General features: G+C 41.8%; 1 protein-coding gene across 1 annotated transcript in view; it reads right to left on the minus strand.

The window, feature by feature from the left end:
• Positions 1-26,101, minus strand: part of LOC112815298 (uncharacterized) — a 32,138-nt gene extending 6,037 nt beyond the window's left edge. The window contains 3 exon segments of the mRNA XM_073887333.1: positions 24,752-24,916; positions 25,482-25,535; positions 26,003-26,101. Coding sequence (XP_073743434.1) covers positions 24,752-24,772 — 21 coding nt within the window. The 5' untranslated portion in view covers positions 24,773-24,916; positions 25,482-25,535; positions 26,003-26,101.
• Positions 26,102-26,421: the final 320 nt, after the last annotated feature.

The raw sequence follows: 26,421 nt of genomic DNA on the forward strand, positions 1-26,421 counted from the left end.
CACACACACACACACACACACACACACACACACACACACACACACACTATGCCTACTGACAATAGTTTCTGCAAAGCTTCAGGTCTAGTGGAAATAGCATCAGGTCTCATTTAACAAGCAGACCAGAGCATACCTAGTTAAATCTCACCCAACTCTGGCAAAGGTCCAAACTGCCCCACTACAGGCAAGGAGACCTCTGTAGATGACTGAACTGAGGGACAGAGCAGCCAAAACACAACAGTGAGTGCACACAGCACATACCAGAGACAATTCCCGAAGCACCAGGCCCTAAGCATTATATGACCTCTTCATAAAGCCATTACTCTCAGAAGCAGGAAACATAACAGGCTTCCTAATACACAGAAGAAGACAGACACCCAGACAAAATACCAATACAGAGGATTCATCCCAAAAGAAAGAACAAGAAAAGGTCATGGCCAGGGATCTAATTGAAACAGATATAAGTAATATGCTTGAAACTGAATTTAAAACAACAATCATAAGGATACTAGCTGGGCTTGAGAAAAGCATGGAAGACATCAGGGAGACACCACAGATATAAAAGAGCTAGAAACTAGTCAGGCTGAAATAAAAAATGCTATATGTGAGATTTGAAACCAAGTGGATGTAATGCCCACAAAAATGGAAGAAACCGAGGAATGAATAACTGACCTAGAAGATAAAATTTAAAATAATGAAGCTGTACAAAATAGAGAAAGAATGATGGATCATGAAAGTAGGCTTAGGGAACTCAGTGACTCCATCAAACATAACAACATTCATATCATACGAGTCCCAGAAAAAGAGAGAAAAAAAGGGGCAGAGAATTTATGTGAAGAAATAATAGCTGCAAACTTCCCTAAGCTGGGTAAGGAAACGGATATCCAAATCCAGGAGGTACAGAGAACTCCCAACAAAAGTAGGCTAACAAGACATATTGTATTTAAGTTTGTAAAATACAATGATAAAAAATCCTAAAAGCAGCAAGACAAAGGAAGTCCCTAACTTACAAGGGAAGACAAATAAGGGTAGCAGCTCATCTCTCCACAGAAACCTGGGAAGCCAGAGGAGAGTGGCAGAATATATTCAATGTGCTGAATGGGAAAAATCTGTAGCCCAGAATACTCTATGCAGCAAGGCTATAATTCAAAATAGAAGAGAGAAAGAATTTGCCAGACAAACAAAAACTAAAGGAGTTCATGACCACTAAACGAGCCCTGCAAGAAATATTAAAGAGGACTTATTCAGTGGGAAAAAAAAAAAAAAAACAGACCCTATATAACAAAGACTAGAAAGGGACAGAGAAAAATCTCCAGAAATAATGATAAAACAAGTAATAAAGTGGCATTAAATACATATCCATCAATTATTATGCTGAATGTAAGTGGACTAAAGGCTCCAATCAAAGACAGGGTGTCAGAATGGATAAAAGACCAAAATCCATATGCTGCCTACAAGAGACTAATTTTAGACGTAAAGAGACCTGCAGATTGAAAGTAAGGGGATGGAGAAACATTTATCATGCTAATAACATCAAAAGAAAGCCAGAGTAGCAATACCTAAATTAGACAAACTAGATTTTAAACCAAAGACTGTAACAAGAGATAAAGAAGGGCACTATATCGTAATACAGGGGAATACCCAATGAGAAGATCTAACAATTGTAAATATTTATGCCTTCAACTTGGGAGCACCTAAATGTATAAAACAATTAATAACAAACATAAAGGAACTCATCGATAATAATACAATTATAGTAGGGGACTTTAACACCCCACTTACAGAAATGGACAGATCATCTAAGCAGAAAATCAACAAGGAAACAATGGCTTTGAATGACACACTGGACCAGATGGACTTAACAGATATATTCAGAACATTTCATCCTAAAGTAGCAGAATACAATTCCTTTTGAGTGTACATGCAACATTCTCCAGAGCAGGTCACATATCAGGCCTCAACAATTACAAAAAGACTGAGATCATACCATGCATGTTTTATGAACACAACACTATAAAACTTGAAGTCAACCACAAGAAAAAAATTGGAAAGACCACAAATACATGGAGGCTAAAGAACATCCTACCAAAGAATGAATGGGTCAACCAGGAAATTAAAGAAGAAATTTTAAAAATCCATGAAAGCAAACTGAAAACACAACAGTCCAAAACCACTGGGATGCAGCAAAAGTGGTCATAAGAGGAAAGTCTCTAGGAATACAGGCCTACCTCAAGAAGCAAGAGAAATCTCAGAGAAAAACAACTTAATCTTACACCTAAGGGAGCTAGAAAAAGAACCACAAATGAAGCCTAATATAAAGATTAGAGCAGAAATAAATAATACAGAAACTAAAAAACAAACAAAAACAGTGGAAAGGTTCAATGAAACCAGGAGCTAGTTCTCTGAAAAAACTAATAAAACTGATAACCCCCTAGCCAGATGTTTCAAAAAGAAGAGAAAGGACTCAAATAAATAAAATCACAAATGAGAGAAAAGAAATATGCCATCAAATTGGACAATCTGGAAGAAATGGGTAAATTCCTAGAAACATATAAACTACCAAAACTGAAACAGGAAGAAATAGAAAACTTGAACAGACCCATAACCAGCAAAGAAATTGAATCACTAGTCAAAAATCTCACAAGAAACAAAAGTCCAGGGCCAGATGGCCTCCCAGGTGAATTCTACCAAACCTTAAAAGAAGAGTTAATACCTATTCTTCCCAAACTGGAAGGGAAGGAAAACTTCCTAACTCATTCTACAAGGCCAGCACTACCCTGATTCCAAAACCAAAGATTCACTAAAAAAGAGAACTACAGGCCAATATCCCTGATGAATAAGGATGCAAAACTTCTTAACAAAATACTTGCAAATCAAATTTAACAGTACTAAAAGAATCATTCACTGCAATCAAGTAGGATTCATTCCTGGGCTGCAAGAGTGTTTCAATATTTACAAATCAATCAACATGATACACCACATTAATAAAAGGATAGGAACCATATGATCATTTCAATAGATGCAGAAAAAGCATTTGACAAAATACAGCATTCATTCAAGATAAAATCCTTCAACAAAGTAGGGTTAGAGGGAACATAGCTCAACATAATAAAGGCCATATATGAAAAGCCCATAGCTAATATCATCCTCAATGGGGAAAGTCTGAGAGCTTTTTGTCTACAGTTGGGAACAAGGCAGGGATGGCTACTCTCACCAGTTATTTAACATAGTGATGGAAGTTCTAGCCTCAGCGGTCAGACATCGAAAAGAAATCAAAGGCATCCAAATTGGCACAAAAGGTAAAATTTTCACTATTTTCAGATGACATGATACTCTACAGAGAAAACCCAAAAAACTCCACCAGAAAAACTGTTAGAATTGATACACAAATTCAGTAAAATCGCAGGAAACAAAATCATTGTACAGAAATCTCCTGCCTTTCTATACACCAATAACGAAGCATCAGAAAGAGAAATCAAGGAATGTATCCTATTTACAATTGCACCAAAAACCATAAGATACTGTGGAATAAACCTAACCAAAGAGGTAAAAGATCTATACTCTGAAAACTATAAAACAGTAATGAAAGAAATTGAAGATGACGCAAAGAAATGGAACATGGATCAGAAGAACAAACATTGCTAAAATGTCTATACTATCCAAAGCGATCTACACATTTAATGCAATTCCTATCAAAATACTACCAGCATTTTTCACAGAGCTAGAACAAATAGTGCTAAAATTTGGATGGAACCACAAAAGACCCCGAATAGCCAAAGCAATCCTGAAAAAGAAAGGAAAAGCAGGAGGCATCACAATTCCAGACTTTAAGCTATATTGCGAAGCAGCAGTCATCACAACCCTATGGTACTGGCACAAAAACAGACACATAGCTCAATGGAACAGAATAGAAAACCCAGAAATCAACCCACAGCTATCTGGTCAACTAATCATCAACAAAGCAGGAAAGAATATCCAATGGAAAAAAGACAGCCTCTTCAACAAATGGTGCTGGGAAACTGGACAGCCACATCAGAAGAATGAAACTGGACCACTTTCTTACACCATACACAAAAATAAAGTCAAAATGGATGAAAGACCTAAATGTGAGACAGGAAACCATCAAAATCCTAGAGGAGAACATAGGCAGCAACCTTTTTGACCTCAGCCGCAACAACTTTTTACTAGATATGTCTGCTGAGGCAAGGGAAACACAATCAAAAATAAACTATTGGAAATTCATTAAGATAAAATGCTCCTGCACAGCAAAGGAAACAATCAAGAAAACAGGCAACCTCTGAAATGGGAGAAGATATTTGCAAATGATTTATCTGATAAAGAAAGGGTTTGTATCCAAAGTATATAAAGAACTTATAAAACTCAACACCCACAAAATAAATAATGCAGTTTAAAAAATGGGCAGAGGACATGAGTAGACATTTTTCCAAAGACACACAGATGGCTAACAGACACATGAAGAAATGTTCAACATCACTCATCAGGGAAATGCAAATCAAAACTATAATGAGCTATCACCTCACACCTGTCAGAATGGCTGAAATTAACACAGGAAACACAAGTGTTGGCAAGGATGTGGAGAACACTGTTGATGGGAATTTGAGCTGGTGTAGCCATTCTGGAAAACAGTATGGAGTTCCTTAAAAATTAAAAACAGAACTACCCTATGACCTAGCAATTGCACTACTAGGTATTTACCCAAAGGATACAAAAATACAGATTTGAAGGGATACACGTACTCCGATGTTTATAGCAGCATTATCAACAATATATCCAAATTATGGAAAGAGCATAAATATCCATCGACTGATGAATGGATAAGTAAGATATGGTATTTATATACAATGCAATATTACTTAGCCATAAGAAAGAATCAAATCTTGCCATTTGCAACAACGTGGATGGAGCTAGAGTGTATTATGCTAAGCAAGTCAGTCAAAGAAAGACAAATACCATATGATTTCACTCATGTGGAATTTAAGGAAAAAAAAACAACAAAAACAGATGAGCATGGGGGTGGGGGGAGAGTGACAAACCAGGAAGCAGACTCTTAACTGTAGAGAATAAACTGATGGTTACCAGAAGACAGGATGTGGGTGGGGGATGGGGGAAATAGGTGATGGGTATTAAGCAGGACACCTGTGATGAGCATTGGGTGTTGTAAGTGATGAATTACTAAATTATATACTTGAAACTAATATTACACTGTATGTTAACAGGAATTTAAAATTAAAACTTGAAAAACAAAAACAAAAACAAAAAACTGATAGCAATTGCTCCCAGAAGGAAAGCTGAATCCACATGAAAAAATAAAGAACAATGGCAAAGGTAATGACATAAATGCATATTCTTCTCCTTCATTTTCTTAGCTGATTTCAAAGGCAATGGTGTAATAGTGTTTATAATGTATTGTTGGGTATATAAAACTTATGCTGTAAAATGTTTGTAAACTGATTCCCAATAACAGCACAAAGGAGGTGGGTAGGAGCAAAACTGTAATGGAAAAGGGGTGGAAATGATTCAAGATGATAAAGCATTAATTAAAACATGCATTGTTGGCTTTGTAACACTAATAGCTGTAACATATAGAGAAATAATGCCTTATAAAGGGGGGGAATAAAACTACATAGAAGCAAAATTTCTGTACCGCACTGGGATTAAACAATCATAAATCTAAGCTGATCTGATTAGGTGTATTTGGTAACCCTAAAGCAACCAATTAAAAAAAAAAGGAAAAAATACTTAAAAATGTAATTAAACTAATTGAAATGATTTACTGGAAAATATTAATGCAAAACAAATTGGTAGAGGAGTATAGGAATAAAGGCATGAGACAGGGACACCTGGGTGGCTCAGTTGGTTAAGCGTCTGCCTTCGGCTCAGGTCATGATCCCAGGGTCCTGGGGTCAAGTCCTGCATCAGGCTCCTTGCTCAGTGGGGAGCCTGCTTCTCCCTCTGCCTGCTGCCCCCCCCCCCCGCTTGTGCTCTCTCTCTCTCTCTGATAAATAAATAAATAAATAAATACAAACAAACAAAAAGCAAACAAAGGCACAAGACAGCAAGAGTGAATGGGGACACAGGACAACCACAATGATGATCACATTGAGTGTGAATGGATCACACAACCCAACAAAAGGCAGAGGTGGTCAGAGTGTATCGTGAAACATGACCTAAGTTCTCTCTACTGGAGATACTCTGCTTTGCACCTGAAGTGACCTCCCACCTGGCCCCTCAAGCATGCCATGTACCACTTCCAGGACTGTGAGTGATAAATTCTATTTTAGTTCCCCTGTGGAGTTTTGCAGAACCAGGACTCTTCATTCGAAACCCTAGGGCTCCATGTAACAAATGCTGACTTAACAGTATCACAGCTGGTGCCACAGACAGGATGGATTGGGTTGTGCTTCTGATCATCCCTGGGGAATGTCAAATGGCATTATCAGCTGCCTCGGCCAATGCAAACAGTAAATGCAGTATGGTGTCAGCTGGAGCAAGATACAGAAGGCCTTCGTCCATCATTAGAAATACGCTAAATCCTGGGGTCATTAGCCTACCACCTACCTCACACTGTAATAGCCTATCTGCCAGGTTAAAACTGCATGGCAATGGATGGTCTTCAACAACTGACTGTGGAATTTTAGATGCATAGGTTCTCGCCATTTATTCTTCCATTCCTGATGTTACAGAGATGAGAGAGGACATCCCAAGGGCTCAGGGCCCCTATTTTGCTGTCCTAGATTTAGCCAACATGTTTTACTCCTGAGAGGTTCAGATCAAATCTCCCCCAAACATGCTACTTTGGCATGTGGACTATTTTGAGCTGAAGGCAATTGAGACCCTGCAGGTTCAAGAGAAACTTTTGTCCCTTCCTTAACTACCTAGGAAAATCCAAGTTGGGGGTCTTTCCCAGAATAAGAGTTATTACCAGAGATAAATTTTATCTGAGTGACTCATCTGTATGGCAGGGCAAATGTGTGATTAACAAACATCTGCTCTACTTATTAGCCTGTGAATTGCCCTCCTCCCTTTGAAGCCCCAGGTCCCTATCCTATTCCTATGCTCAGGAGGGCATAGATAACTAATTTTACCTATCTTTGAACTTTTCTTGTATGTTGGGTTTCAATATGTTACAAAATTTTTGATTTCCTCTTACTAATTGATCTCATGTCAATGTAATTCTTAGACCAGCCAGAAGAACCTTTAATGGTACAGTAAAAATTTTCCTCCCCACTTTTGGCAAGCCCGCCAGACCTCACCAACTAGACACGGCTCACCCCCAAAGCTGTTGCAATAGAAAGATCCTGGGATGTCTGACAAGAGTTGGCAAAAAGTAAGAATTCTTATGTTAGAGTCCTGCATGTCCGTCTGCACAGTCCAGTGGAAGCAGTGGTGAGAGTCCCCCATTCTTTTTTTTCTTCTCTAAATTTAGATTAGCAGGAAAAAATATTAGTGAAACTAGTTCCCTGGGTTTAGCAACTCTAGGGGTCCTTTTTCTCTCAGAGATGGTCGTACTTTGTTGTGTTGTTTGTTATAAGAAAGGAAACCATAGGGCAGAACACAGCATATAAGCCTATTGTTCAAGCCAGTTTCACAGACTGGTCAGTTCATAGTTCTCACCAGACCAGTATCTTTTTAGACAAACGTGGCTTTTGGTTAACATGCACACGAGGTAAAGGCTGTTGCTGAAGCCAAAGCCACAAAATTGATGGGTAAAAAAAGTAGAACATACTCTCTTGGCTCTGAGAGACCCAAGGCTTAGCTAAAGCTATTAATGTGCACATAAGAAAAACTCGTCTTGTTCTATATCCTGAGAACATGGCTTTGTGACCAGTGAGAACATTTGTTCTGGGTCCCCACCATCTGGAAAGTGCACTTAATGGGGTGCACCTTGGCATTTAGTTGAATAGGCTGGGGTTCCAAGCAACACTTTTTATTTGGCCATGCCAACTCTCAGGGGGAAATGTCATAAAGTGTCCCAGTCCATAATGGGACTTCGTTATTTCATTCTTCATTACTTTGTGGGTGAGCGCCTGCCCAGTGTCACATGTTAGGGGGTTTGTGACTGGAGGTGTCTCATGTTCTCATGGGATATCGGACTATACCATCCTTACTGCCTAAGCAATGACGGTCTTTGCTTTCTTAAACTATCTCTGGCAGTGAACGCTCTGGATCTTATGAGTGCTGCATATTTCATAGTCTCTTGTGTGAGGCCTCTTTGGGCCACAAAAAGGCTTAATGGTTTGAATTACTATTGATGATCCTACTCATCAATGGCCAGATGACGGTTCCTTTGAATTGGCTATATTTGAGATAAGAATAAAAAAAATTAGAGAGTTGTCATCTTAAACAATTTATTTATTGGCACCTGCGGAGAGTCCTAGCACAAAGAAATGTAATGACTAGCCTTAGGGACTCCCTTAACAAGATGAAAGAACAGAGATTAGAACAAAAATTAAACTCAGTGTAAATTCCCCTTCTCAAATTCTGGCCCCATCCGCCTGTCTTAGCTTCCCTTCATTCTCTAGGCCTAGGGTATGCAGGTGCTCATGTAAATGCTGGAAGGCAGAAGCACCTGGAAAGACAGCGCTTGCCAGCTTCTGGTTTTTGTGGATCTATCCTAGGCCCCCAGGCAAGGAATTCTTGTCCTTTGGACAGCAGCAGCTCTTTTCAGCAGATTATACCAAATTTAGAGAAGAATTAGAAAGATGAGTGGCTATTCACAAATCCCCTCCCTGTCATCACAGAAGAAACAGATGCCCAGAATTTCTCCTAGGCTCTCCCACAAATGACCAGCAGAAGGCTAATGTTCAGGGGCAGGTAGGAGAGGAAAGTGAAATTCCATTATGCCCCCTCCTTTCCAAATCCAGACCCACTGGTTATCGATCTTTTCTCTCCCAGGGATAGCTGTTGCTTTCTTGCTTGGATCATTTTAGCTGCCTGCTTGGGACATGCAGGTTGTCAGTTCTTCCTTCTAGCCATCTCTGGGAATGACTCTGTATCTTGGGAAGGCAGTGTCCTTTGCATCCTCCCTGGGAGGGGGGATAGGTTCTTCAGTACTGCCAGCAGTGTTTACTGTTTCTCTTGGCTGAAAACTGACTAGATATGTAAAAGAATTTTGTTTTTAAGTAGCTCTTTAGTCAAAAGTTTGGCCACATTGGAAGCTGATATTTTGAGCCTGATAGGAGACTAGGTTTTCTCTCCTAAGCTAAAATAAAACTAGGTACACAGAGGGAAAGAAGTAAATTGAGGATAATGTAGTTGGGTACATAAATTTATGATGTTATTTTAGTTGCAATGCAATCTTTAAAATCTTTGCAAAACTAGAAAATGGCCCCAGAATTGTCCAGAAACGAATCAAAGTCCTTCAACCTGTCCTTTTGACCAACCTCAAAACCTCCCCTCTTTATCTCAAAAGCCTTGTAAAGTATTGTCCTGAGAAACCAAAGTCCTTGGAGAAACTTGGATACTTGCTCTGTGCCTCTGTAATTTAGACTATCCACCCACATGTTCTCTAGGATCTAAAGGCCATTCCCTGAAATACAAACTTTAGGGAGATAGTTCTCATCATGGAAAAGGAGAGAGAAAAAGAGGAAGTAATTGGAAATTGGACAAATGAAACATCTCCACTAATCTTGGGGACTCTAAGGTCTCTGTTTGCGTCTGTTCCTATATGCCTATATATGTGTTGTATGGTATTTTTCTACCTCTGGATGGTATTGCCAAAATTAATTTGTGGAAGAGCTCTGTGAGGCCAAGCCAGAGAAATTAAGTATCTTACTTAGGTCACACAGCTTTTTAAATTTAATTTTATTTTAAGATTTTATTTACTGTTGAGAGAGAGAGAGAGAGAGCACGCGAGTGAGCACGCACAAGTTGGGGGAGGGGCAGAGGGAGAGGGAGAAGCAGACTCCCTGCTGAGCAGGGAGTTCAATGCTGGCTCGATCCCAGGACCCTGGGATCATAACCTGAGCTGAAGGCAGACGCTTAACTGACTGAGCCACCCAGGTGCCCCAAAACTGAATCTTTTCAATATTAAAAGTTAAGTTTTGCTAATAACCATGTAACCTTTTGCATTTGCCTTTTTAATCTTTTATTATCATTTTGTTTCAGAAACAAAGTGCTGTTTCACAGTGTGACCTATGGCCCTATTTGACCGAGTGTTTTAAAACTCCTTTTGATGTTTCTGACAAACTTCCCAAAATCAAATTCTAAATGAAGTCTTCTTGACCTGGAAGAAAACTTGCGATTTCCCCTGAAGGGTCCCTAGAACATTCCAGAGGATTTGTTATGTTAAACTAAGTAGGCTTACTGGATACATTAAATTACATGGGAAACTCTGTCAAATAAGAAGGAATACTAAGCTTTCTTTAGGCTGTATTTGTGTGGATACATAAATGTTCTAGAAATTATATGAAACTCCTAGAAATCTGATACGTCCTGGTATGTTATCACTTGCAATTCTAGTTACTGAAATATTTAGTGTCACAGAAATAACCACATTTCTGTGTCCACTACATTACCATGAACTCTCATCAGATCCATGGCCATTTTTGAGTCTTTTGTCATTTACAGCTATTGTTTTGCTCTGATGCTTTTGCAAAAGTACTTAATTTTCAAGAAGGTTCATGGAAAGGACTTTTGACAAGACAGGTTTCTGATAACCTTAGGATCACGGAACTGAACTGTGTGAGCATCAATGAAACTAGCGGGAAAACCAGATTGAAACAGAACAAGAATAACATGGGACTGAATGAACGGAGAAGGATAATTATAGTTTTTATGACTCTTTTTTGAAACATTACTGTTCAATGTTTGCTATTCCAGATCAAAACTTTCTCTTAAGCTAAAATATACCTTTGCAAACAAATACTGTCACCAACTAGACCCCAACACCTGACACCTCTACTGACCACCAGCTTGTACTCACTACGTTCCTTAAGTTCTTCTTTCTGGCTTATCTCTTCACTCAGACAAATGAAACCCAAAACCACCCCTCAGGTGGTAGTGACTGCCATGACAAGACCTCCAGTGGCCCCAGACCAGTTTGAGCTAAAGCCCTCACACCTGCACAGATGGACCAAAGAGTGACCTCTGGAATGCCCAACAATTACCTTTACCTCATTAGAATATTAAAATCACCCAAGGAGGGGCACAAGTCTCATTTACATAACATACAATGTATGTATAGGCATGTGGGCTTAGGGCGCACATACGACCTTATGCCTGCTTCTTCATATGATTTCCCTATTGAAATATCCACCCTAAGGGTGCCTGGGTGTTTCAGTCAGTTAAGCTTCTGACTTTGCCTCGGGTCATGATCTCAGGGTCCTGGGATCTGGGCTCCTTGCTCAGTGGGGAGTCTGCTTCTCCCTCTCCCTCTGCGCCCCCCCACCCCACTTGTGTGCTCCCTCTCTCTCTCAAATAAATAAATAAAATCTTTAAAAAAAATAGCTACCCTAACCTTAAACAAAAGGAACCCATCCAACCTTGCTCAGGGAGTCACAGATTTGGAAGATATTCCCTGTGATCTCCACACCAAGACATATTTGCTGCAAATAAAGTTTCCTTTGTGTAACAACTCACCTGGTGCAGTTTCTATGTGTGAGTCACCAAGAAGCAAAGTCATATTAGTTCAGTTGCAAATTTGGTGACCGAGATGGGACGTTGTCCTTCTGAGGTTCTGCTCTCCAGTTCCCTGGTTTCTGCTGGGACCAGGGGCAGATTCATGTTAGTCTAATTACAATATGGAAAAAAAATTTTTTTTTCTCCCTACCTGACCCCCAGAACTTGGAAACTTAATGAGTATAGTTGACCTTGAACAACACAGGGATTAGGGGCACCAACCCTCTGCACAGTTAAAAATCCATATATATCTTTTGACTCCCCTAAAACTTAACTACTAATAGCCTACTGTTAATCAAAAGCCTTACCAATAACAAATAATTAACATATATACTGTGTTTTATGTGTATTATATACTGTATTCTTACAGTCAAGTATGCTAAAGAAAATATTTTTAATAAAATCATAAGAAAAAATTTACAGTAAAGTATCATATATCTATTTTTTAAAATATCCATATATATGTGGACCCAAGCAGTTCTAACTTGTGTTGATCAACTGTATTTGTATTTTCATGACAATATAGTTATTTGCATAAGTTCAGTAAGAATCTGTTCTCCTTGTAACAGGGCACAACTGGAAACATTTGTTATACTATCAAGCCTGGAATGGAATGTCATATTTGAGAGAGACATGCCTACGTTCAGATGTGACCAGACCAGTCAACTAAGATAGGCTTTACGGAGTCAATGGAGTCACTTGGAAATGTCAGCCTGATACCTTGCTTACAGGGTTTCTAGCTTCCTTCCCAGGTCAGTAAGGATGGTCACTTCCTGGCAGGAGCAGAAACCTAAAGATACTTTGGGGACCTCAAGAAGAGAGGAATTCACCTGAATTTATATGTATTGCAGGCAAAGTATGATGGCAAGTCCTTGGCATGGCTTCTTAGCCTTGGGAAGCTTTTAAAATTTTCAGTCTGAGACTCCTTAAGAAAAGATCAACAAAGCAGATTTAAAGGAGACTATATGGTCTGTCACTATGCTTTCTGCATTTATGTAAACATTCAGGCTAAGTTTATTGAAACTAGATTTGTGACAGCAACACACCTTTGTGGATATTAGATTCTAGTTCTGAGTAATTGTTTCTGACCATTTGTTATTTGCAAGAAACAAACTGAATTTGTTGTCCTCAATTTTTCTGCTTTCCTCAAAAGAAAATGTGCAAAAATAAAATCTACTGGCTTAGAGATGCATACACTGATATTCACCCAGACAGAGGAGGCCTGTCTTTGGAGTCATTTCAAGTGGGATGTCTTGTGTGAAGGCTTCCTCTGGGTCTTGGCCTGGCTGTCCTTTAGAATATTTAGGTGGCTGTGCAATCACCTATGCATTTTATATATAAACACTGTATTTTACAATTAAATACTATGAAATCAGTTATAACTTATCACAATGCCACATTAAAGGAAAAATGTCAAAATATCTGAGTAAAGAAAGATGTACTGTATTTCAACAGGAATCCAAATAGAAACCCTTAGCAATTTAAGAATAGGTGGCAACCTGCAGAGCCTGATGAGGGAAACATCGGAAAGGAATGTTCATTAAAGAACATACAAAGAGTGCAGAGTGCAACCTTTTCCCAATTAATCTTGGTGAAAAGGAGTCCCATTACCTCACTCCTAGATGACATCCCATCCAGAGCCACCAGAGGGGGGAAAATATCAGAATTATAAAGAAAAAAGTTGTCTACATTCAGAGCTAAAAGTATTATGAAACCTCATAAAGAACTAGAAGATAAGCAGAGAATAAGATTTTTGGTAAGTTTCCAGATGCAAGCACAATACAAAAATAAATCCCATCCATCTGAATCACTAGCAATAGCAGTTTAAAAGAAACTTTAGAAGATGGAAGGAGGAGAAGATGGTGGTGGAGTAGGAGGACCTTAGGCTCACCTTGTCCCAGGAATACAACTAGATAACCCAGAGATCGACCTGAAGACTAGCAAATACCCCAGAAATCGACCTGAAAACTAGCAAAACAAACTCCACAACTAAAGGTAGAAAAGAGGTCACATCGGAAAAGGCAGGAAGTGTGGAGCTGTGGTTTGGGAGAGATCGTGGCTGCTACAGTGTCACGAAGGGCAAGAGACAGACTAGCACCAAGAGGAATGCATGGGGAACATGAATCCCCATAACAATTGGCTTGGAAAATAAGTGAGTCCAAATTTTGTGAGTTCTTGCAACCAGTGGAGCGTAAAGCTTGGAGTTTAAAGGTCAGCGTGCTTGGCTCTGCAAGAGCTCAGAGGACATTGGTGCTGTTCTTGGAGAAAAGGTAGGCAGACAGACTGCAGATCTACAACATGGAAACAGTGATCTGAAGAGCACCTGGGACACACAGCGGGAGGTTAGTTTCTCATCTAGGAGCACATCCCAGAGAGACAACATTCACAGAGAGACACCTCCAAGAACAAAGGAACCTGGTTGGTGCCATTTCCCTCCCCTGCCCCTCAGCATAAGCACAGGGCCACTTGTAGGAACTAGCACAGTGCTGACACTACCTAACTTGCTTATACCAAGCGTCCACACCCTGTGCTCTGGTGGAACCACTATTCACAGTCATGCTTCCCTCAGTCCTAGTGCAGCAGGGCCCCCTGTCCCAGAAGTCCAGCCCAAACCCCTGCTCACACCTCATCTCCCAACTCAGGAGTTTTATGGAGTCTTGGTTCCAACAGCAGTGGTGACAGGGCTCATTTCACAAGAAGACCAGAGCACACCTACTTGAAACACACCACATTCCGGCCAGGGACCAAACACTGCCCACAACAGTCAAAGAGGGCCTTGCAGATGACTGGCCCAAAGGATAAAGCAGCCAGGACAAAACAGGAGAGCACACTCAGCACAGACTGGAGACACTCCTCAAAGCACCAGGCCCTGGGGAACAGGGGGACACTACATAGCGGGACACTACACCTCCTCTTCATAAAACCCTTACCCTTAAGAACAGCAGATGTAGCAGACTTTCCTAACACAGAGAAACAGGCAAGAGATTCAGACAAAATGTGATAACACAGGAATTTGTCCCAAATGAAAGAACAGGACAAGGCCATGGCCAGAGATCTAAGCAGAACAGATATAAGTAACATGTCTGATGGAGAATTTAAAAGTACTCATCCTAAGGATACTCACTGGACTTGAGAAAGGAGTGAGGGACATCAGTGAGACCATTAACAAAGAGATAAAGAGTAACATATCAGAGATAAGGGGCTCAATAAACAAAATAAGAAATACGTCTGATGGAATGAACAGCAGACTGGACAAAGCAGAGGAATGAATTAATGACCTAGAAGACAGAGTAATGGAAAGTAGCCAAACTGAACAAAAGAGAAGAATTATGCAAAATGAGAACAGATTTAGGCAACCCATAAAACATAATAACATTCATATTAGAGGAGTCCCAGAAGAAGAAGAGAGAAAAGGGGGCAGAGAATATATGTGAAGAAATAATACCTGAAAACTTCCATAATCTGAGGAAGGAAACAGATAGGCAGATCCAGAACACCCAACAAAATCAACAAAAGCAAATCCACACCAAGACATATTGTAATTAAAGTGGCAAAATATAGTTATAAAGAAAAAATATTAAAAGCAGCAAGGCAAAAGAAGACAGTTACATACAAAGGAAACTTCCATAAGGCTTCCTTTGTTTTATTTTATTTTTATTTTATTTTTTAAAAGATTTTATTTATTTGACAGAGAGAGACACAGCAAGAGAGGGAACACAAGCAGGGGGAGTGGGGGAGGGAGAAGCAGGCTTCCCGCCGAGCAGAGAGCCCGATGTGGGGCTTGATCCCAGGACCCCAGGATCACGACCTGAGCCGAAGGCAGACGCTTAATGACTGAGCCACCCAGGCGCCCCAAGACTTCCTTTGTTTTAGCAGAAACTTTCCAAGCCAGAAAGAAGTGGCAGGATATATTCAAAGTGCTGAGTGGGAAAAACCTGCAGCCAAGAATACTCTATTCAGCAAGACTATCATTCAGAATAGAAGAAGAGATAAACAGTTTCCCAGACGAACTAAAGGAGTTCATGAACACTAAACCAGCCCTGTAGGAAATATTTCTTTTCTTTTCTTTTCTTTTCTTTTTTTTTTGATAGAAAAGGAAAGACCAAAAATGACAATATATAAGTAGGAAACAAAAGCAGTAAAAATGAGTATTTCTGCAAAACATCAGTTAAGGAACTCACAAAATAAAAAGATGTAAAAACAAGAAGGAATGTGAAGCTTTAATAATCAGGACAGTGGCATAGGGAGTATTGTGTGAATAGTACAAGCTGTGCTTGTGACAGGTGAGCAGACAGGGAGTATGTGGAGTACGTGACCTTCAAAGATAAATGTTTCTCCTAAGTCAAGCATTTACTCCCTGGATGAGCTGCAGTGAGGATCTGGCTGTTTTCAGCTCAGAAACCTTAAAGGGGGCCCAGTTTTCTGGACACTCCTTCGCTTTTCAACTAGTCTCACCCAGGGAGGCATGTGTTTATTAAATCTTATCTAGCCACGCACTATGAATTTCCACAGAGAGGAGTAAAGAATGGGTCCATACATAAACTATGAGGAAGAGGTTATATACAAAGCTAAAGGTAGTCACAAATCAAAATCCACTAATAAATATGCAAAGAATAAAAAGGAAGAAATTTAAATATGTCACTAAAGAAAACCATCAAACCATAAAAGAGGGGATCAGAAAAAAATCTTCAGAAACAACCACAAAAAAGTAATAAAATGGCAATAAATACATATCTATCAATAATTCTTTTGAATGTCAAAGGACTAAATGCTCTGATCAAAACACAGGGTGACAGAACGGATAAAAATAAGATCCATTTATATGCTGCCTACAAGAGACTCGTTTTTAGACCTAAAGACAACTACAAATTGAAAGACAAGGGATGGAGAAACATTTATCATGCAAATGGATGTCAAAAGAAAGCCAGAGTAGCAATACTTATATGGGACAAAATAGACTTTAAAAGACTGTAACAAGAGGGCGCCTGGGTGGCTCAGTTGGTTAAGTGACTGCCTTCGGCTCAGGTCATGATCCTGGAGTCCCGGGATTGAGTCCCACATCGGGCTCCCTGCTCAGCGGGGAGTCTGCTTCTCCCTCTGACCCTCTTCCCTCTCGTGCTCTCTATCTCTCATTCTCTCTCTCTCAAATAAATAAATAAAATCTTTAAAAAAAAATAAAAGACTGTAACAAGAGACGAAGAGGGTGCCTGGGTGGCTCAGTCGGTTAAGCGTCTGCCTCTGGCTCAGGTCATGATCCCAGGGTTCTGGGATCAAGTCCCGTATTGGGCTCCCTGCTCATTGGGGAGTCTGCTTCTCCCTCTGCCCCTCCTCCCCCGCTCATGCTTGCTCGCTCTCTCACAAAAATAAATAAAAAATCTTTTAAAAAAGAGATGAAAAAGGACACTATATAATAATAAAGGGAACAATACAACAAGATATAACAACTGTCAAAGTTTATGCACCCAACAGTATATATACACTATATATTTGGGAGCACCCAAATATATAAAACAGCTAATAACATACATAAAGGAACTAACCAGTAATAATACAACAACTGTAGTGGACTTTAACAGCCCACTTACATCAATGGACAGATCACCTAACAGAAAATCAACAAGGAAACAATGGCTTTAAATGAAACACTGAAATAGATGGACTTAAAAGATATATTAAGAACATTCCATCCTTAAACAGTAGAATACACATTATTTTCAAGTACATACAGAACATTCTCCAGAACAGATCACATATTAGCCCACAAAACAAGCCTCAACAAATTCAAGAAGACTGATGTCATATCATGCATCTTTTCTGACCACAGTGCATGAAATTAGTCAGCCCCAAGGAGAAACCTGGAAAGACCACAAATATATGGAGGTTAAATAACTTGATAGTAAAGAACGAATGGGTTAAACAGGAAATAAAAAAAGAAACAAAGCACATGGAAAAAAATGAAAATAAAAACACAGTGTTTCAAAACCTTTGGAACAGAGCAAAAGTGATTTTAAGAGGGACATCTATACCAATACAGGCCTACCTCAAGAAGCAAGAAAGATCTTAGAGAAAAACAACCTAACTTTACAACTAAAGGAGCTAGAAAACAACAAACAAAAGCTAAAACCAGCAGAAGAAAGGAAATAATAAAGATTAGAGTGTGTGGGGGGGAATTAGAGCAGAAATAAGTGACATGCAAACTTAAAAAACAATAGAACACATTAATGAAACCAGGAGATGGTTCTTTGAAAAGATCAATAAAATTGATAGACCTCTAGCCAGACTTGTCAAGAAAAAAAGAGAGGATCCAAATAAATAAAATCACAAATGAGAGAGGAGAAATAACAAACACCACAGAAATACAAACAATTATAAGAGAATATTATGAAAAATTATATGCCAACAAATTTGGACAACCTAGAAGAAATAGATAAATTCCTAGAAACATATAAACAACCAAAACTGAAACAGGAAAAAATAGAAAACTTGAACAGACCCATAACCAGCAAAGAAATTGAATCACTAATCAAAAAACTCCCAACAAACAAAAGTCCAGGACCAGATGGCTTCACAGGCAAATTCTACCCAGCATTTAAGGAAGAGTTAATACCTACTCTTCTCAAACTATTCCAAAAAATAGAAGAGGAAGGAAAACTTCATCCTATGAGGCCAGCATTACACAGACATTAGAACCAGATAAGGACACCAGGAAAAAAAAAACAACAAAGAACTACAGGCCAATATCTCTGATGAACATAGATGCAAAAATCCTCAACAAAATACTAGCAAACTGAATCCAACAATATATTTACAAAAATCATTCACCACGATCAAGTGGGATTTATTCCAGGGTTGTGAGGGTGGTTCAATATTCACAAATCAATCAATGTGATATATCACATTAATAAGAGAAGGGACAAGAACCATATTATTATCTCAACAAATGCAGAAAAAGCATTTACCAAAGTACAACAACTATTCATGATAAAAACCCTCAACAAAGTAGGTTTAGAGGGAACATACCTCAACATAATAATGATCATATATGAAAAATCCACAGGGGTGGCTGGGTGGCTTAGTCACTTGGGCATCTGCCTTCGGCTCAGGTCATGATCTCAGGGTCCTGGGATTGAGCCCCACATCAGGCTACCTGCTCAGCAGGGAGTTTGCTTCTCCCTCTGCCTCTGCCCTCCCACCCCCCTGCTTGTACTCTTACACTCTCTCTCTCAAATGAATAAATAAAATCTTAAAAAAAAAAAACCCATAGCTAATATCATCTTCATTGGGGAAGAAGTAAGAGCTTTTTCCCTAAGGTCAGGCACATGACAAGAATGTCCACTCTCACCACTTTCATTCAATATAGTACTGAAAGTCCCAGCCACAGCAATCAGACAACAGAAAGAAATAAAAGGCATCCAAATCTGCAAGGAAGAAGTAAAACATTCACTATTTGCAGATGACATGATACTCTACACAGTAAACCTAAAAGACTCCACCAAAAAAACCCCTGCTAGAACTGATAAGCAATTTCAGTAAAGTGGCATGATACAAAATCAATGTACAGAAATCTGTTGCATTCCCACACACCAAATAGGAAACAGCAGAAAGAGAACTTAAGAAATTCCCATGGGGCGCCTGGGTGGCTCAGTCGTTAGGCGTCTGCCTTCGGCTCAGGTCGTGATCCCGGGGTCCAGGAATCAAGCCCCACATCGGGCTCCCTGCTCCGCGGGAAGCCTGCTTCTCCCTCTCCCACTTCCCCTGCTTGTGTTCCTGCTCTCACTATTGATCTCGCTGTCAAATTAATTAATTAATTAATAAAAAGAAAACAATCCCATTTACACTTGCAACAAAATAAAAAGATACATAAGATACATAGGAATAAACCTAACCAAAGAAGTGAAAAGACCTGCACTCTGAAAACTATAAAACACAGATGAAAGAAATTGAGGACAATGCAAAGAAATGGAAAGATATTCCATGCTCATGGACTGGAAGAACAAATATTGTTACAATATCTATACTACCCAAAGCAATCTATGCATTTAATGCAATCCCTATCAAAATACCAATGGCATTTTTCATAGAACTAGAAACAACAACCCTAAAATTTCAGTGGAACCACAGAAGACCCCAAATAGCCAAAGCAGTCTTTAAAAAGAAAGACAAAGCTGGAGGTATCACAATTCTGGACTTCAAGTTCTGTTACAAGGCTGTAGTAATCAAAACACACAAACAGACAAATAGATCAATGGAACACAATAGAAAATCCAGAAATAAAACCACAATTATATGGTGAATTAATCTTCGACAAAGCAGGAAAGAACATCCAATGGTAAAAGGACAGTCTCTTCAACAAATGGTGTTGGGAAAACTGGACAGCAACATGCAACAGAAAGAAACTGGACTACTTTTTCACACCATACACAAAAATAAATGCAAAATGGATTAAAGACCTAAATGTGAAACCAAAAACATTAATATCTTAGAAAAGAGGACAGGCAATAATTTCTCTGACATCAGCCACAGCAACTTTTTTTTCTAGGTATCCTTTTTATCTAGGTATCTGGAGGCAAGGGAAATAAAAGCAAAAATAAACTATTGGCACTACATTGAAATAAAAAGCTTCTGCACAGCAAAGGAAACAATCCAACAAAACTAATGGCAACCTACAGAATGGGAGAATATATTTGCAAATGACATATCCCATAAAAGGTTAGTATCCAAAATATATATAGGAGTTATAAAACTCAAAATGCAAAAAACAATCTGACTAAAAAATGGGCAGTGGTGCCTGGGTGGCTCAGTCGGTTAAGCCTCCAACTCTTGATTTTGGCTCAGGGTCATGAGATTGAGCCCCACATCACCTTCCAGCTGGGCATGGTGCCTGCTTAAGATTCTCTCTCCCTCTCCCCACCCCCACTTGCGCTCTCTGTCTCTAAATAATTAAATTAACTTAAAAATGGACAGAAGACATGAACAAACATTTCTCCAAAGAAGACCTACAGATGGCCAACAGACACATGAAAAGAGGCTCAACATCCCTCATCAACAGGGAAATATAAATCAAAACAAGATGGATATCACCTCACACCTGTCAGGATGGCTAAAATCATTAACACAGGAAACAACAGGTGTTGGTGAGGATGCGGAGAAAGGGGAACCCTCCTACACTGTTGGTGGGAATGCAAACTGGTGCAGCCACTCTGGAAAACAGTATGGAGTTTTCTCAAAAAAGTTAAAAATAGAACTACCCTACAATCCAGCAATTGTACTACTAGGTATGTACCCCCAAAATACAAAGACACTAATTCAAAGGGATATATGCACCCTGATGTTTACTGCAGCATTATTTTCAATAGCCAAGATAGAGAAAGAGCCCAGGTATCCATCAACTGATGAATGGATAAAGAAATGTGGTGTATATACAATGGACTATTACTCAGCCATAAAAAGGAATGAAATCTTGCCATTTGTAACAACATGGATGGAGCTAGATAATAGTATGCTAAATGAAATAAGTCAGAGAAAGGCAAATACCATATGATCTCAGTCATGTGGAATTTAAGAAACAAAACAAAGGGGGAAAAAAGAGAGGAGACAAACCAAGAAAGAAACTTTTAACCATAGAGAAAAAACTGATGGTTACCAGAGGGGAGGCGGGTGGGGGATGGGGAAAATAGGGGATGCGGATTAAGGAGGGCAAGTGTGATGAATACCAGGTGATTAAAATTAAAAAAATGATAAAGAAAAATTTTAGAGTCTAACCTAGAATATATGTAACTAATTTTAATGACAACTTTTCAATTTATTACACATTTTTTTAAGTCCTAAAGTATGTCTGTGAGGTAAGAGAAAATATATATATTGGTCTCTGCCGCCAGTTCTTAGCACAGAGCTCCTGAAATCCTTGTAAATTATGAAGTCATAAGAGCACTAGGAGCATCTTTTATGTTAATGAGGCGACTCTGGGTGGCTCATGGATGGGGGCTGGTCACCAGAAAGATCAAGCCATGACCACAAGCTTGGAATTTTCAGCTCCACACCACATCCCTCCAGTCTCAGGAGAGGGTCTAGGGTCATAGTTAATCACTGACCATGCCTAGGTGAGGACGCCTCTAAAATTCCAATAGTATGGGGTGCAGAAGGCATCCAGCTAGGTGATCTGACCCACATCAGGAGGATGATGCACCCCAACTCCACAGGAAGAGAAGCTCCTGTGCTCAGGGCCCTCCCCCTATGTACCTCTTCATCTGGCTGTTCATCTGAACCATTTATCATATTCCTTCACAAACTGGTAACTGTTAAGTGTTTGGTCCCTGAGTTCTATGAGCCGCTCTAGCAACTAAATCCAAGGAGGGGGTCGTGGGAACCTCTGACTTGTAGCCAAGTCAGACAGTTGCGGGTGACCTGGGCTCTAGGAACTGCAATAGGCTTATGGAAGGGAGGCAGTCTTATGGGACTGAACCCCAGCTTGTGGGGTCTGATGCTGTCTCCGGGCAGAAAGTGTCAGAATTGAGTTAGACCATAGCACACCCAGCTAGTGCTGCAGACAGTTGATTGGTGTGGGGGAAACAGCTGCATATCCAGTGACCAGAAGTGTCAGAACTGAAGTGTTCTGTGTAAAAGTGGAAAGATGTAGGAGAACCATAGCCTTTCCAAATACAACGTCGAATACAAACATAAAAGGATCGTAAAGGAAACATCCTAAAATGCTCCTGGATGACATCGGAGTGGAAAGGCAGAAATGGAAGGATGGTGCAACGTGTTCTCTGAAAGAAAACGGCCCACCAGGACAGCAACTCCAGACTTTTTAAAGATTTTTATTTATTTATTTATTTGACAGAGAGAGTCACAGCGAGAGAGGGAACACAAGCAGGGGGAGTGGGAGAGGGAGAAGCAGGCTTCCCGCGGAGCAGGGAGCCCGATGTGGGATCATGACCTGAGCCAAAGGCAGACGCTCAACGACTGAGCCACCCAGGCGCCCTGCAACTCCAGACTTTTAATGATGTTCCACGAAATCCCAAACCAGTTTGGGCTTTGTAGTTTTGAATTTATGAAAAACAACATCAAAAAACTGAAACTGAAGGCAAATGTCTACGAATAGCCAAGTTTTCTACAGAACAAGGGGGAACAGACTGCCTAAAACATCAAGGCATGTGAATAACAACCGAATCAGGCTGGTATACAAGAGCAGAGAGAGGGACCAGTGGGTAAGAATGGAAGCCACTGAGACAGGCCTCCGTGCTGAGGGTGCGTAGGCTCCTCCCAGTCCCAGCAGGCACCGCCCAGTAAGGCAGGCTCCACCCAGTGCCCCCCACCCACCCCCGCAGGCACCACCCAGTCCCAGCAAGCTCTGCCCTGGCAGGCTCTGCCCAGTGGTGGAAATGCTGGACATTTTCCCACAGAAGGTGGTGCCAGGGGTTATCTAGGGGATATGATGAATGTCTTTCATACCAATTTCATGTAGAAGAAACAATTTTTTTAAAGATTTTATTTATTTATTTATTTGACAGAGAGAGAGCACAAGTAGGCAGAGAGGCAGGCAGAGGGAGAGGGAGAAGCAGGCTTCCCGCTGAGCAGGGAGCCCGATGCGGGGCTCGATCCCAGGACCCTGGGATCATGACCTGAGCTGAATGCAGACGCTTAACCGACTGAGCCACCCAGGCGTCCCTAGAAGAAACAATTTAATGCAGATTTTACAAGCAGAACACTTGCAGAAGGAGGTAAACACAAGTGTTCTAGAACTTGCTATTACAAAGTTTCCTAATATAAAGGGAAAAAATAAGTTACAAAGGAAGGCACTGACGATCACAATTCTCTTAAAATTCAGAGGAGTCCATTCAGTAGCACTGAGTAAGGAGAGTGAAAAGGTAAACCACCCTCCAGGAGAAAATGCCTTCACTACCTAAAAATAACAAAGGACTCATGTCCAGAGTATGTAAAGAACACATAAATCAATACACAAACTAGAGGTGGGAACATGCCAGGAAACTCTCCCACACAAGATGAAACCCCACATGCTCAGCCTCAATTATAAGAAGTCAGAATTATACATAATAAGGGGGAGACTCTGGCTCACACACTGGATGAGAAAAAATACAGTAGGCATTTCTAGGTGCTGACATCCCATGGAAGGATTAAACACATAGGCACAGATCGGGGAAAGAGAGGGCATGGCATTTCATACAGGCCCCCGGGGATCCCTTCCTAGTAAATTGAAGTTACCCATAATCTCCAATCCCACAGTTTTTCTCTCAAGTGTATATTAAGTTGCATTTTGCACTTGGAAACAAAAGTAAGAAAGAATGAAGTAGCAGTGACCAACCAAAAACCGCACAGCACGTGAAATACCCCAAGGCACAGAAGCACGAGAAAGGCGGAGTGAACTGTGACCAGAGCTGCAGACGCCTACACGAGGACACAAACCCGGGCTGAGGAGCCACACTGCACCCATGACGGTAAATGACTACACCAGTACTGTTCACTCAGGCAAGTTCAACAGAGGCCAATCAAGCCACACAAGCCTTGCTGAGGGAAACAGAGGCAAAGCTGCAAATGCAAAGAAGCAGCCCAGCAGTACCGGGGGGCAGCACACTGGGAGCTGCTCCCGCAATAGCATATAACAATCTTACCCCTGCAAATGTAGCGCAAATTCTTCAGTGCTTGCAAACACTGGGGTCACCTGACAAGAAGGTGGGGAACTCCGTGCATATTCCCCCCAATCCTAATGAACAGGGACTGTTTCTGTACTGAGACACTTTCCCCCCAGTGCACATTCTCTGGATAAGCCCCAGAATAACACGAGTCAGCAGGAAAAGGAAGACGTGACCCACTGACCACCCTCCACGCTAAAGGGGAGGGAAGGAGCACAAAGCATTCAGTCGTTTTCCAGCTGCTGAACGTTGAGGCGGCCTAAGAGAGAGCTGCCAGTGCTGAGCTAGACAGGGACAATGCTGCCCCCGGGGTCAGTGACAGGCAGGCTCTACCTGAGTCCTGTGCTCCTGGGCGAGCATCCGTGGAGGTGAAAGGCACTCCCTCCCCCACCCTGTTGGCGCCTGGAAAACAGCAGGCTGCAAAAAGGGCCCCTTCCCCACGCCACCAAGATAGGACTCACAGCGAAGTCCCCCTTGTTCATCCACCCCAGGGCCGGGCACAGACCCCCCAAATCCACACTCTGTGCCTCATCCACGATTCGCTCAGCTGCTTGTCCCCACGGACCCACGGGCACAAAACGCTTGCTGCTTCAACGTTGGTCTGGCTTCTCTCCTTCCTCCAGACCCTGAACGTGGTGGACCTGCCCTCAGCCTGAGCCGCACACAGCCCCTCCTGCGGACAGGCTGGCCTCCGGGAACCCCCGGGTCATCATCACACCTGGACCTCGGGACCCCTCCCCGCCCCGTACCCGAGAGTGGAGGTTCAGGATGGAACCCTCGGGCCCCCAGGAACCCATGCGAGCGTGTGACCGGGATACCGCAACCCCACCCCATGGCCCGCGGCAGAGAATCAGGACGGAACCCGGGGAGCCTCCACGAGGGGAGGGGACAGGATGCCAGGCCCCCCCCCCCCCGCGGCCCATGGCAGGGACTAGGGACGGGACCGCAGGGCCCACACGCGGGGATGTGACAGGACACCGGAAACCACGGCCCATCACAGGTTATCGGGTGGGACCACCGGGACACCCACGAGGAGAGAGGACAGGACGCAGGAATCCCACCCCGCGACCGGGGGCGGAGAGTCCGGAGGGGACCCCCGGGGGCCGGGAGACCCGGACCCGCCGCCACTTCCAGCCGGATGCGGCTGGTTGGACCGAGCCCCTCCTGGTCTCGCCCGGGCCCGCGGCTCACCATCTCGCGGCTCTGCTCCGAGCTCTCCAGGACTCCTCCACGCGGCACTGCCGCCTGGGCACGCGGGCTCTCCGCGCGCACCGCACCTGGGCCAGCTACCGGCGGGTGAGCACCAGCCGGCGGCCGGCGCGGACACAGGTCCACGGGGGCGGGATCCGCCCCCCGCCCCCCGCCCCCAGGCCCCATTGGACAGTTTCCGGAGGATGAGCCTTTCACCGCGATACGCGCCCCCGATTGGTCGTTGCTTCAGGTCCTGCGACGTGATTGGTAATACAGAGACTCCCCGCGACCCTGATTGGATGTTGCTCCCCGAGCTCCTCGCACCGTGATAGGACAGCCTTCAGCCCTTCACGTTCTGATTGGACAGCAGTCCCGGCACCGCCCCTGTGGTCCCGGATTGGGCAGATCTCCGAGACCTCGCCTCCTGAATCCCGACTAATAAGCTGGTGCTACACACGAGTCTCATCGGCCGGCCGCGAGGCTGGCTCCCAGCACAAGGTGCTCCTGGCCCGCTAACCCACCTGCGTCCTCCTTCTGTCCCGGGACTCTGACTCGGTTTCTCCGCGGAGCTTCCCTTGAGCGGCGCCCCATCAGGATGCGACAGAGTTCCAGGGAAAAACTGGTTATAATATTGATTGATTCAGCTATTTGGCAATTATGCACATCATGGCAACATTGATTTTCATTTCTTAGAATATGCACCAGATTTGCATTTGTTTTGGTCGTTTTTGATGTCAATGAATATAATTGTACAATTTTCACATTAGGTTCTCCCTCTTCATAAAGTTTATTTGATCCTTGAATAACTTATTTTGACTTTTATACATGTCGTCCTTTAAATACTATCTTTTTGATAGTGATTAGAAATGGAAATGGAAGGACATTCTGAACACATCCTCAAAACCTGTTAATTATCTTTTTTTTTTTAATTACTGTGATA

Source organism: Callorhinus ursinus, unplaced genomic scaffold, assembly GCF_003265705.2.
Source record: "Callorhinus ursinus isolate GAN/ISIS: 27379988/994484 unplaced genomic scaffold, GSC_fseal_2.0 scaffold77, whole genome shotgun sequence".
NCBI classification, from domain to species: domain Eukaryota; kingdom Metazoa; phylum Chordata; class Mammalia; order Carnivora; family Otariidae; genus Callorhinus; species Callorhinus ursinus.